The sequence below is a fragment of the Homarus americanus genome, unplaced genomic scaffold (genome assembly GCF_018991925.1).
Source record: "Homarus americanus isolate GMGI-L3 unplaced genomic scaffold, GMGI_Hamer_2.0 scaffold4668, whole genome shotgun sequence".
NCBI lineage: Eukaryota > Metazoa > Arthropoda > Malacostraca > Decapoda > Nephropidae > Homarus > Homarus americanus.
In genome coordinates, this window is record NW_024746786.1 from 12,680 (window position 1) to 26,312 (window position 13,633).

The 13,633-nt window shown below is 48.8% G+C and overlaps 1 protein-coding gene across 1 annotated transcript; it reads right to left on the reverse strand.

Moving 5' to 3' along the window:
* Positions 1–2,627: 2,627 nt before the first annotated feature.
* On the reverse strand, positions 2,628–4,037 carry LOC121879437 (basic salivary proline-rich protein 1-like). Its single transcript, XM_042386093.1, has 2 exons — positions 3,970–4,037; positions 2,628–3,207 (listed from the first exon to the last, which is right to left on the reverse strand). The coding sequence occupies exons 1-2, from the start codon at positions 4,035–4,037 to the stop codon at positions 2,628–2,630; spliced, it is 648 nt and encodes a 215-aa protein (XP_042242027.1).
* Positions 4,038–13,633: the final 9,596 nt, after the last annotated feature.

A 13,633-nucleotide genomic window follows, 5' to 3' on the forward strand; every position in this document is an offset into this window, starting at 1 on the left:
GAGAGACAAAACACAGATTGAAGAGCCTCACGTCACAGGTGTGGTCAGATCTGGGGTTTGGGCACCACCTCCGTACCACCACTACTACCACCATCTACCACAGCTACCACCATCTATAAACATTACCACCTACTACCATCTATAAACATTACCCTACTACCACCATCCCACCACTACCACCATCTATAAACATTACCACCACTACTACCACCATCTATAAACATTACCACCACTACTACAAACATCTACCACAACTACACCATCTATAAACATTACCACCTACTACCACCATCTACAATTACCACCACTACTAACACCATCACCACTACTACCTACATCTATAAACATTACCACCACTACCACCATCTATAAACATTACCACCCACTACTACTACCACCTACCACAACTACCACCACTAACACCATCTACTACAACTACCACCATCTATAAAGCATTACCACCCACCACTACCACCATCTACCACAACTACCACTACTAACACCATCCACCACTACTACTACCATCTATAAACATTACCGCTACTACCATCTATAAACATTACTAGCACTATTACAAACATCTACCACAACTACTACCACCTATAAACATTACCACACACTACTACAAACATCAACCTACTACCACCACTACTACCATCTATAAACATTACCACCAACTCTATAAACATCTACCACAACTACCACCATCTATAAACTACCACCACTACTACCATCTATTAACATTACCACCACTACTATAAATACCTACCTACATCTATAAACTACTACTACCATCTACTAACATTACCACTACTATAAATACCTCCCTACTACCACAACTACCAGCAGCTATAAACATTACAACTACCATCTACCACCTACCTGTTACACAACTACCATCTACAAACATTACCATCATCCCAATATCAACATATACGTAGTAAACATTCCATCGAACCTATTAGAGACGATGGATCCCCTCCACTGAAAACATCCTGAAGGAGGGAGGGACAGGATCTCCACTCCACTGAAAACATCCTGAAGAGGGGGAGGGAGACAAGGATCTCCCTCCACTGAAAACATCCTGAAAGGAGGGGAGGGACAAGGATCTCCACTCCTGAAAACATCCTGGAAGGAGGAGGGAGACAGGATCTTCACTCCACTGAAACATCCTGAAGGGTTAAGTACTGTAGAGAAGAAGAAACTTTTCACACACACAGGGCCCCGCCGACGGCCCTATTCAAGCGGAAAATTCAGCCTTTTCTTTTGCTAGAATACCTGATGAGGGAGGCGGCCTGGTGATACAGACGATAGTGTAGTCACAGCTCCTCATGTATGGTAAGGTGAGGGGGGGGGGGGAGGATGGTAAGAAGGGGGAAGGAAGGCAAGGGGGATGGTGGAGGACGAGAGGGGAAGATGGAGGAGGGAAGATGGAGGAGGAAGATGGAGGAGGAAGATGGAGGAGGAGGAGATGGAGGAGGAAGGTGGAGGAGGAGGAAGGTGGAGGAGGAGGAGGAGGATGAGAGGAAGAAGGGACCCTTGAGTTACACGGGTGTAGTTGCGTACCAGTGAGCAGACTGGTTAGTTGGGCCCCAAGTCCTAATAGGCCCAAGACTTGGTCTCTTTAAGTCCTACGGGGCCTCAAGCAATGTTGAGGAGTAAGCTGGGTTGGGGCCTGTTAGGGTGAGGCCTATTAAGACTGGGGCCTGTTAAGACTGGGGTCTCTATTAAGATTTGGGCCTGTTAGAACTGGGGCCTGTTGGGACTGGGCCTGTTGGGACTGAGGCCTGTTGGGACTGGGGCCTGTTGGGACTGAGGCCTGTTAGGACTGAGGCCTGTTGGGACTGGGGCCTGTTGGGACTGACGCCTGTTGGGACTGAGGCCTGTTAGAACTGAGGCCTGTTAGAACTGGGGCCTGTTGGGACTGACGCCTGTTGGGACTGAGGCCTGTTAGAACTGAGGCCTGTTAGAACTGGGGCCTGTTAGGACTGACGCCTGTTGGGACTGGGGCCTGTTAGGACTGAGGCCTGTTGGGACTGGCCTGTTGGGACTGAGGCCTGGACTGGGGCCTGTTAGGACTGAGGCCTGTTGGGACTGGGGCCTGTTAGGACTGAGGCCTGTTGGGACTGACGCCTGTTGGGACTGACGCCTGTTGGGACTGAGGGCCTGTTGGGACTGAGGCCTGTTAGGACTGAGGCCTGTTAGGACTGGGGCCCTATTAGGACTGACGCCTGTTGGGACTGACGCCTGTTAGAACTGAGGCCTGTTGGGACTGAGGCCTGTTAGAACTGAGGCCTGTTACTGGGGCCTGTTGGGTTGACGCCTGTTGGGACTGAGGCCTGTTAGGACTGAGGCCTGTTAGGACTGACGCCTGTTAGGACTGGGGCCTGTGAGGACTGAGGCCTGTTGGGACTGAGGCCTGTTAGGACTGAGGCCTGTTGGGACTGGGGCCTGTTGGGACTGGGGCCTGTTGGGACTGGGGCCTGAGGACTGAGGCCTGTTGGGACTGAGGGCCTGTTGGGACTGAGGCCTGTTGGGACTGGGGCCTGGGGACTGAGGCCTGTTGGGACTGAGGCCTGTATTGGGACTGGCCTGTTGGGACTGGGGCCTGTTGGGACTGACGCCTGTTAGGACTGGGGCCTGTTGGGACTGAGGGCCTGTTGGGACTGAGGCCTGTTAGGACTGAGGGCCTGCCTGTTGGGACTGGGGCCTGTTGGGACTGAGGCCTGTTGGGACTGGGGCCTGTTGGGACTGAGGCCTCTGTGGGACTGGGGCCTGTTGGGACTGAGGCCTGTTGGGACTGGGGCCTGTTGGGACTGGGGCCTGTTGGGACTGGGGCCTGTTGGGACTGAGGCCTGTTGGGACTGGGGCCTGTTGGGACTGAGGCCTGTTAGGACTGAGGCCTGTTGGGACTGGGGCCCATGGGATGGGGCCTGTTGGGACTGGGGCCTGTTGGGACTGAGGCCTGTTGGGACTGGGGCCTGTTGGGACTGAGGCCTGTTGGGACTGGGGCCTGTTGGGACTGGGGCCTGTTGGGACTGGGGCCTGTTGGGACTGAGGCCTGTTAGGACTGAGGCCTGTTGGGACTGAGGCCTGTTGGGACTGGGGCCTGTTGGGACTGGGGCCTGTTGGGACTGGGGCCTGTTGGGACTGGGGCCTGTGTTGGGACTGAGGCCTGTTGGGACTGGGGCCTGTTGGGACTGGGGCCTGTTGGGACTGAGGCCTGTTAGGACTGAGGCCTGTTGGGACTGAGGCCTGTTGGGACTGACGCCTGTTAGGACTGACGCCTGTTAGGACTGAGGCCTGTTATGGGACTGGGGCCTGTTGGACTGAGGCCTGTTGGGACTGGGGCCTGTTAGGACTGGGGCCTGTTGGGACTGAGGCCTGTTGGGACTGAGGCCTGTTGGACTGCGCTGTTGGGACTGGGGCCTGTTGGGACTGGAGGGCCTGTTAGGACTGGGGCTTGTTAGAACTGGGGCCTGTTAGAACTGGGCTGTTGGGACTGGGCCTGTTGGGACTGGGGCCTGTTGGACTGGGGCCTGTTGGGACTGGGGCTTGTTAGAACTGGGGCTTGTTAGAACTGGGGCCTGTTGGGGCAGGGCCCTGTTGGGACTGGGGCCTGTTGGGACTGGGGCCTGTTGGACTGGGAGTTGTTAGAACTGGGGCCTGTTAGAACTGGGGCCTGTTGGGACTGGGGCCTGTGGGACTGGGGCTGTTGGGACTGTTGCCTGTTAGAACTGGGGCCTGTTAGAGACTGGGGCCTGTTAGAACTGGGGCCTGTTGGGACTGGGACCTGTTGGGACTGGGGCCTGTTGGGACTAGGACCTGAGGCTGATACCTATTAAAACTGGGATCAGTTGGGACTGGGGCCTATTGAGACAGGGGCCTGTTGTGACTGGGGCCCATCTGACCTGCACCAGTATCGTGGGTGCCTGGCAGAGCCCAGGTAAGACACAGGTATCCAATTACAAGGACAACAGTGGCTTGTTCACCTCCACAACTCTGTTCACTTGTGCTACATTTTGTTCCTTGTTCATCGCTATATTTATCAGTTGTGTGTGTGTGTGTGTGTGTGTGTGTGTGTGTGTGTGTGTGTGTGTGTGTGTGTGTGTGTGTGTGTGTGTGTGTGTGTGTGTGTGTGTGTGTTCAGCTACCACACAGGGTTTATTAAGATGCATTGACTGGTCTTAACACCCACGCAGCTTCACCACAAAGGGTTAAACTAAACACCACCTCAATACTGGGGCTTAGAGACTGTCCATGCGTCCGTCCGTCTGTCTATCCGTCCGGGTGTGTCTATCTATCCGTGTGTGTCTATCCGTCCGTGTGTCTGTCTATCCGTCCTCTGTCTATCCGTCCGTGTGTGTCTGTCTATCTGATCGTGTCTGTCTATCCGTCCGTGTGTGTCTGTCTATCCGTCCGTGTCTGTCTATCCGTCGTGTCTGTCTATCCGTCCGTGTCTGTCTATCCGTCCGTATTGTGTCTGTCTATCCGTCCGCGTCCGTCTGTCCGTCCGTGAACTGTGAAACGCGATGACTTGAACAAATATACGTGAATTTCAACCGAATTTGGTGACTGGTTATATCTCAGACTTCAGTGTGGACAGGTATCACCCCCCTCGTGTGGACGGTAACCTCCCCTCGTGTGGACAGGTAGCCCCCCTCGTGTGGACAGGTAACCCTCCCTCGTGGACAGGTAACCCTCCCCGTGGCGGACGGTAACCTCCCTCGTGTGGACAGGTAACCCTCCCCTCGTGTGGACAGGTAACCTCCCCTCGTGTGGACAGGTAACCCTCCCCCTCGTGTGGACAGGTAACCCTCCCCTCGTGTGGACAGGTAACCTCCCCTCGTGGCAGGGTAACCTCCCCTCGTGTGGACAGGTAACCCTCCCCCTCGTGTGGACGGTAACCCACCTCCCCCTCGTGTGGACAGGTAACCTCCCCTCGTGTGGACAGGTAACCCTCCCCCTCGTGTGGACAGGTAACCCTCCCCTCGTGTGGACAGGCTCCCCTCCCCTCGTGTGGACAGGTAACCCTCCCCCTCGTGTGGACAGGTAACCCTCCCCCTCGTGTGGACAGGTAACCCTCCCCCTCGTGTTGGACAGGTAACCCTCCCCCTCGTGTGGACAGGTAACCCCTCCCCCTCGTGTGGACAGGTAACCCTCCCCCTCGTGTGGACAGGTAACCCTCCCCCTCGTGTGGACAGGTAACCCTCCCCTCGTGTGGACAGTAACCCCTTCCTCCTTCCTTCCCTCACTACACCACAACAAAGTCCAGGGGCCATAACGAGGTTCAACATACAACACTCATTACCAGACTCACCTGAGATCTTGTTATAATAAATCAATACACAAAGTTTGGTTAAAATACTTTGTTATTTGTTCAGAGTTATCGTGTGGACAACTACTGACGGACGGACGGACGAGACGGACGGGTTGGCTGGAGCGCGTGAGCAGGCGGGGAGGTGGAGGACACTCGCTCGACGCATATCACGCATACCTGACACGGACACAACTAACACAAGGCAGGTGCAGTGTTGTGATATTTTTGTTTTGCTATTAACCAGTGTTTGCTAACTCGAGATTATAACGCCACTGATATTACCAAATAGGAGACACAGTTACCAATAGGAGACACAGTTACCAATAGGAGACACAGTTACCTTAGGAACACAGTTACCAATAGGAGACCGTTACCAATAGAGCAGTTACAAATATACTGTTAAAATGTTTCACAATGGAGTTATATATATATTTATTTATTTATTTTTTATTTTGGGTATTATTTTTTCTTGGGGGGCGGGGAGGGAAGAAGGGGAAGGGAGTGAGATATCCTGTTCTGTAAACCTTCCACACCCATCCACCCCCACCACACCCTTACCACCACCACCACACCACCATAACACACCCTATCCCCACCACTCCACCCCCTCACCCCTCACCACCCCCTGACCCTCACCCCTCCCCCCCCACAGTAATGCAGTTCTTCACGTTCACAGACGCTGTATTTTAACTTTTCAAATCTATATTTTTACTTTGTTTCGTTAATTCAGAAACAATTGCACACTTACAAGGCCAGGTGCGAGAACAGGTACAGTTACGAGGCTGGGGCAGGTACAAGGCTGGGGCAGGTACAAGGCTGGGGCAGGTACAAGGGGAAGGAGGTATATAATGACTTGTATAAATAAGAAACATACTAATACAGGTACACATACTAATACAGGTACACATACTAGTACAGGCACATACTAATACAGGTACATACTAATACAGGTAAACATACTAGTACAGGTAAACATACTAATACAGGTACACATACTAATACAGGTACACATACTCATACAGGTACACATACAATACAGGTACATACTAATACAGAGTACACATACTAATACAGGTACACATACTAGTACAGGTACATACTAATACAGGCACACATATGTACAGGTACACATACTAATACAGGTACACATACTAATACAGGTACACATACTAATACAGGTGCACATACTAATGCAGGTACACATACTAATACAGGTACACATACTAGTACAGGTACACATACTAATACGGGTACACATACTAATACAGGTAAACATACTAGTACAAGTATACTTATACAGTACACATACTAATACAGGTACACATACTAGTACAGGTATATACTAGTACAGGTAAACATACTAATACAGGTACACATACTAATACAGGTAAACATACTAGTACAGGTAAACATACTAATACAGGTACACATACTAATACAGGTACACATACTAGTACAGGTAAACATACTAATACAGGTACACATACTAATACAGGTACATACCATACAGGTACACATACTAATACAGGTACACACTAATACAGGTACACATACTCATACAGGTACACATACTAATACAGGTTGACACATACTAATACAGGTAAACATACTAGTACAGGTAAACATACTAATACAGGTACATACTAATACAGGTACACATACTAGTACAGGTAAACATACTAATACAGGTACATACTAATACAGGTACACATACTAGTACAGGTACATACTAATACAGGTACACATACTAATACAGGTACACATACTAATACAGGTAAACATACTAGTACAGGTACACATACTAATACAGGTACACATACTAGTACAGGTACACATACTAATACAGGTACACATACTATACAGGTAACATACTGGTACAGGTAACATACTAATACAGGTACACATACTAATACAGGTACACAATACTAGTACAGGTAAACATACTAATACAGGTAGCACATACTAATACAGAGTACACATACTAATACAGGTACACACATACTCATACAGGTACACATACTAATACAGGTACACACATACTAATACAGGTGCACATACTAATACAGGTACACATACTAATACAGGTACACATACTAATACAGGACACACACACTAATACAGGTACACATACTAATACAGGTGCACATACTAATACAGGTACATACTAATACAGGTACACATACTAATACAGGTACACATACTAATACAGGTACACATACTAATACAGGTACACACACTAATACAGGTACACATACTAATACAGGTACACACATTCATACAGGTACACATACTAATACAGGTACACATACTAATACAGTTTTATACTAATACAGGTACATACTAATACAGGCACACATACTAACACAGGTACACATATATCAAATTCTACATACTAAGCACAGGTACACATACTAATACAGGTACACACTAATACAGGTGCACATACTAATACAGGTACACATACTAATACAGGTACACAAACTAATACAGGTACACATACTAATACAGGTACACACACTAATACAGGTACACATACTAATACAGGTACACACATTAATACAGGTACACATACTAATACAGGTACACATACTAATACAGGTACACATACTAATACAGAATTATACTAATACAGGTACACTACTAATACAGGTACACATACTAATACAGGTACACATACTAATAGGTACACATACTAATACAGGTACACATACTAATACAGGTACACATACTAATACAGGTACACATACTAATACAGGTTTATACTAATACAGGTACACATACTAATACAGGTCATACTAACACATTCACATACTAATACAGGTACACATACTAATACAGGTACATACTAATACAGGTACACATACTAATACAATACACATACTAATACAGGTACACATACTAATACAGGTACACATACTAATACAGGTACATACTCAATACAGGTACATACTAATACAGGTACACATACTAATACCCAGGTACATACTAATACAGGGTACATACTAATACAGGCACACATACTAATGGGTACACATACTAATACAGGTACACATACTAATACAGGTACACATACTAATACAGGTACACATACTAATACAGGTACACATACTAATACAGGTACACATACTAATACAGGTACACATACTAATACAGGTACACATACTAATACAGGTACACATACTAATACAGGTACATCTCGAAAGTGCACATACTAATACAGGTACACATACTCTTTAGGTACACATACTAATACGGTGCACATACTAATACAAGGTACACATACTAATACAGGTACACATACTAGATACAGGTACACATGCTCATACAGGTACACATACTAATACAGGTACACATACTAATACAGGTACACATACTAGATACAGGTACACATACTAATACAGGTACACATACTAACACAGGTACACATATAATACAGGTACACATACTAGATACAGGTACACATACTCATACAGGTACACACATACTGATACACAATACTCATAAAGGTACACATACTAATACAGTACACATACTAGTACAGGTACACACACTAATACAGGTACACATACATAATAATTTTATACTAATACAGTGCACACAACACATACAGGTACACATACTAATACAGGTACACATATAATACTGGTACACATACTAATAAGTACACATACTAATACAGGTACACACACTAATACAGGTACACATACTCATACAGAGTCACATACTATTACAGGTACACATACTAATACAGATACCCATACTAATAAGGTACACATACTAATACAGGTCACACATACTCATAAGAGTACACATACTAATACAGGTGCACATATACAGGTGCACATACTAATACAGCACACATACTAATACAGGTACATACTAATACAGGTACACATACTCATAAAGGTACACATACTAATACAGGTACACATCCTATTAGGTACACATTAATACAGGTACATACTAATACAGGTACACATACTAGTAATCAGGTCACATTATGCAGTCACATACTAATACAGGTACATCTATGCAATATATATGCAACACATACTAATACAGGTACACATACTCATACAGGCACACATACTAATACAGTGTACACATACTAATACAGGTACACATACTAATACAGGTACACATACTAGATACAGGTACACATACTCATACAGGTACACATACTAATACAGGTACACATACTAATACAGGTACACATACTAATACAGGTACACATACAATTACAGGCACATATACAGTACTATACAGGACACACACACACACACACACACACACACACACACACACACACACACACACACACACACACACAGTCATGAAGGATGTGTGCAATATATGATAACGGTGATGAGTTAACACTGAGTCATGGCTCCAAGGTAAACAAGTCTCAGCTGGACTCGAGGCGTCATGGTTCGACCTCGGGGTGTGGTGCTGTGTGCTTGACCTCAGGGTGTGGTGCTGTGAGTGTTATGACCTCAGGGTGTGGTGCTGTGAGTGTGTGACCTCCGGGGTGTGGTGCTGTGAGGTGTTATGACCTCCGGGGTGTGGTGCTGTGGGTGTTATGACCTCCGGGGTGTGGTGCTGTGAGTGTTATGACCTCCGGGGTGTGGTGCTGTGAGTGTTGTGACCTCGAGGTGTGGTGCTGTAGTGTTATGACCTCCGGGGTGTGGTGCTGTGGGTGTGATGACCTCCGGGGTGTGGTGCTGTGAGGTGTTATGACCTCCGGGTGTGGTGCTGTGAGTGTTATGACCTCCGGGGGTGTGGTGCTGTGAGTGTGTTATGACCTCCGGGGTGTGGTGCTGTGAGTGTTATGACCTCAGGGGTGGTGCTGTGGTGTTATGACCTCCGGGGTGTGGTGCTGTGGTGTGCAGACCTCCAGGGTGTGGTGCTGTGAGTGTTATGACCTCCGGGGTGTGGTGCTGTGAGTGTTATGACCTCCGGGGTGTGGTGCTGTGAGTGTTATGACCTCCGGGGTGTGGGCTGTGAGTGTTATGACCTCCGGGGTGTGGTGCTGTGAGTGTTATGACCTCCGGGGTGTGGTGCTGTGAGTGTTATGACCTCCGGGGTGTGGTGCTGTGAGTGTTATGACCTCCGGGGTGTGGTGCTGTGGGGTGTATGACCTCCGGGGTGTGGTGCTGTGAGTGTGCAGCCTCAGGGTGTGGTGCTGTGAGTGTTGTGACCTCCGGGGGTGTGGTGCTGTGAGTGTTGTGACCTCCGGGGTGTGGTGCTGTGAGTGTTATGACCTCCGGGGTGTGGTGCTGTGGGTGTTATGACCTCCGGGGTGTGGTGCTGTGAGTGTTCTGACCTCCGGGGTGTGGTGCTGTGAGTGTTATGTCCTCCAGGGTGTGGTGCTGTGAGTGTGTGACCTCAGGGTGTGGTGCTGTGATGTGTTATGACCTCCAGGGGTGTGGTGCTGTGAGTGTTATGACCTCCAGGGTGTGGTGCTGCAGTGTATGACCTCCGGGGTGTGGTGCTAGGTGTGTGACCTCCGGGGTGTGGTGCTGTGAGTGTTGTGACCTCAGGGTGTGGTGCTGTGAGTGTTATGACCTCAGGGTGTGGTGCTGTGAGTGTTATGACCTCCGGGGTGTGGTGCTGTGAGTGTTATGACCTCCGGGGTGTGGTGCTGTGGGTGTATGTCCTCGGGTGTGGTGCTGTGGGTGTATGACCTCCGGGGTGTGGTGCTGTGAGTGTTATGACCTCCGGGGTGTGGTGCTGTGGGTGTTATGACCTCCGGGGTGTGGTGCTGTGGTGTTGTGACCTCCAGGGGTGTGGTGCTGTGGGTGTTATGACCTCCGGGGTGTGGTGCTGTGAGTGTTATGACCTCCGGGGTGTGGTGCTGTGAGGTGTTATGACCTCCGGGGTGTGGTGCTGTGAGTGTATGACCTCCGGGGGTGTGGTGCTGTGAGTGTTATGACCTCCAGGGTGTGGTGCTGTAGGTGTGTGACCTCCGGGGTGTGGTGCTGTGAGTGTTATGACCTCCGGGGTGTGGTGCTGTGGTGTTATGACCTCGGGGTGTGGTGCTGTATGTTAACCTCAGGGTGTGGTGCTGTGAGTGTTATGACCTCCGGGTGTGGTGCTGTGAGTGTTATGACCTCCGGGGTGTGGTGCTGTAGTGTTATGACCTCCGGGGTGTGGTGCTGTGAGTGTATGACCTCCGGGTGTGGTGCTGTGGGTGTATAACCTCAGGGGTGTGGTGCTGTGAGTGTTATGACCTCCGGGGTGTGGTGCTGTGAGTGTTATGACCTCCGGGGTGTGGTGCTGTAGGTGTTGACCTCCGGGGTGTGGTGCTGTGAGTGTTATGACCTCCGGGGTGTGGTGCTGTGAGTGTTATGACCTCCGGGGTGTGGTGCTGTGGTGTTATGACCTCCGGGGTGTGGTGCTGTGAGTGTTATGACCTCCGGGGTGTGGTGCTGAGTGTTATAACCTCCAGGGGTGCTGTGAGTGTTATAACCTCCGGGGTGTGGTGCTGTGAGTGTTATGACCTCCGGGGTGTGGTGCTGTAGTGTTATGACCTCCGGGTGTGGTGCTGTGGGAGTGTGCCTCCGGGGTGTGGTGCTGTGAGTGTTATGTCGCCCCAGTGTGTGTGGCAATACATCTTTTGTGAATCCTAACCTAACCTAACCTAACCTAACCTAACCTAACCTACCCTAACCTAACCTAACCTACCCTAACCTACATTGAGCTAATCTTTAACCAATCTAATCAATGCTCACTCCCTTTCCTGTTCAGTGCTCACTCCCTTACCTGTTCAATGCTCACTCCATTACCTGTCCAATGCTCACTCCCTTACCTGTCCAATGCTCACTCCCTTACCTGTCCAATGCTTCCTCCTTACCTGTCCAATACTCCCTCCCTTACCTGTTCAATACTCCTCCTTTACCTGTCAATGCTCACTCCTTACCTGTCAATGCTCTTACTCCTTTACCTGTTCAATGCTCCTCACCACCTGTCCAATACTCCTCCTTACCTGTCATGCTCCACTCCTTACCTGTTCAATGCTCCCACTCTTACCTGTTCAATGCTCTCCCTTACCTGTCAATACTCCTCCCACCCACCTGTTCAATGCTCCCACTCCTTACCTGTCCAGCACTCACTCCTTACCTGTCAATGCTCCTCTTTACCTGTCAATGCTCCTCTCCCTTACCTGTCCAATAACACTCCCTTACCTGTCCAATGCTCACTCCTTTACCTGTCCAATGCTCACTCCCTTACCTGTCCAATGCTCACTCCCTTACCTGTCCAATGCTCACTCCTTTACCTGTCCAATGCTCACTCCCTTACCTGTCCAATGCTCACTCCCTTACCTGTCCAATGCTCACTCCTTTACCTGTCCAATGCTCACTCCCTTACCTGTTCAATGCTCACTCCCTTACCTGTTCAATGCTCACTCCCTTACCTGTCCAATGCTCACTCCTTTACCTGTCCAATGCTCACTCCCTTACCCGTCCAATACTATCCCAACAGTGTATAAGAACTGTGAAGAGACCTTGAGTTGATGAGAGTCTTGCCCACTGTTATTGTTATTGTGGTCAGATCCTGTCGTGGGGGGGGGATAATTGGGCCACACACTACTACATACATACATACATACATACATACATACATACATACATACATACATACATACATAAACACATACATAAATACATACATACATACTTAATAATAGTTGGTCCTCGTGTTCAAGGATGGCCGACCAAAGGGCCACCGAGGCGTGAATTTTAAGGTGTAGAAGCTGTCGCCAATACAACAACCACACCCTGAGTTAACGAGCTGCATGACCCGGTGTTTAAGGTGTAGAAACTGTCGCCAACACAACAACTACACCCTGAGTTAACGAGTTGCATGACCCAGTGTTTAAGGTGTAGAAGCTGTCGCCAATACAACAACCACACCCTGAGTTAACGAGCTGCATGACCCGGTGTTTAAGGTGTAGAAACTGTCGCCAATACAACAACCACACCCTGAGTTAACGAGCTGCATGACCCAGTGTTTAAAGTGTAGAAGCTGTCGCCAACACAACAACTACACCCTGAGTTAACGAGCTGCATGACCCGGTGTTTAAGGTGTAGAAGCTGTCGCCAACACAACAACCACACCCTGAGTTAACGAGCTGCATGACCCAGTGTTTAAAGTGTAGAAGCTGTCGCCAACACAACAACTACACCCTGAGTTAACGAGCTGCATGACCCAGTGTTTAAGGTGTAGAAGCTGTCGCCAACACAACAACCACACCCTGAGTTAACAAGCTGCATGACCCAGTGTTTAAAGTGTAGAAGCTGTCGCCAACACAAC

What these genes read in the sequence shown, in the direction of transcription:
- LOC121879437 (XM_042386093.1), bottom strand. Translation starts at nt 4,037, where the DNA reads ATGAACAAGGAACAAAATGTAGCACAAGTGAACAGAGTTGTGGAGGTG. An exon ending in AACAAGCCACTGTTGTCCTT is followed by an intron (nt 3,208 to 3,969) that starts GTAATTGGATAC and finishes CAGTCCCAACAG; the next exon opens with GCCCCAGTCCCAACAGGCCC.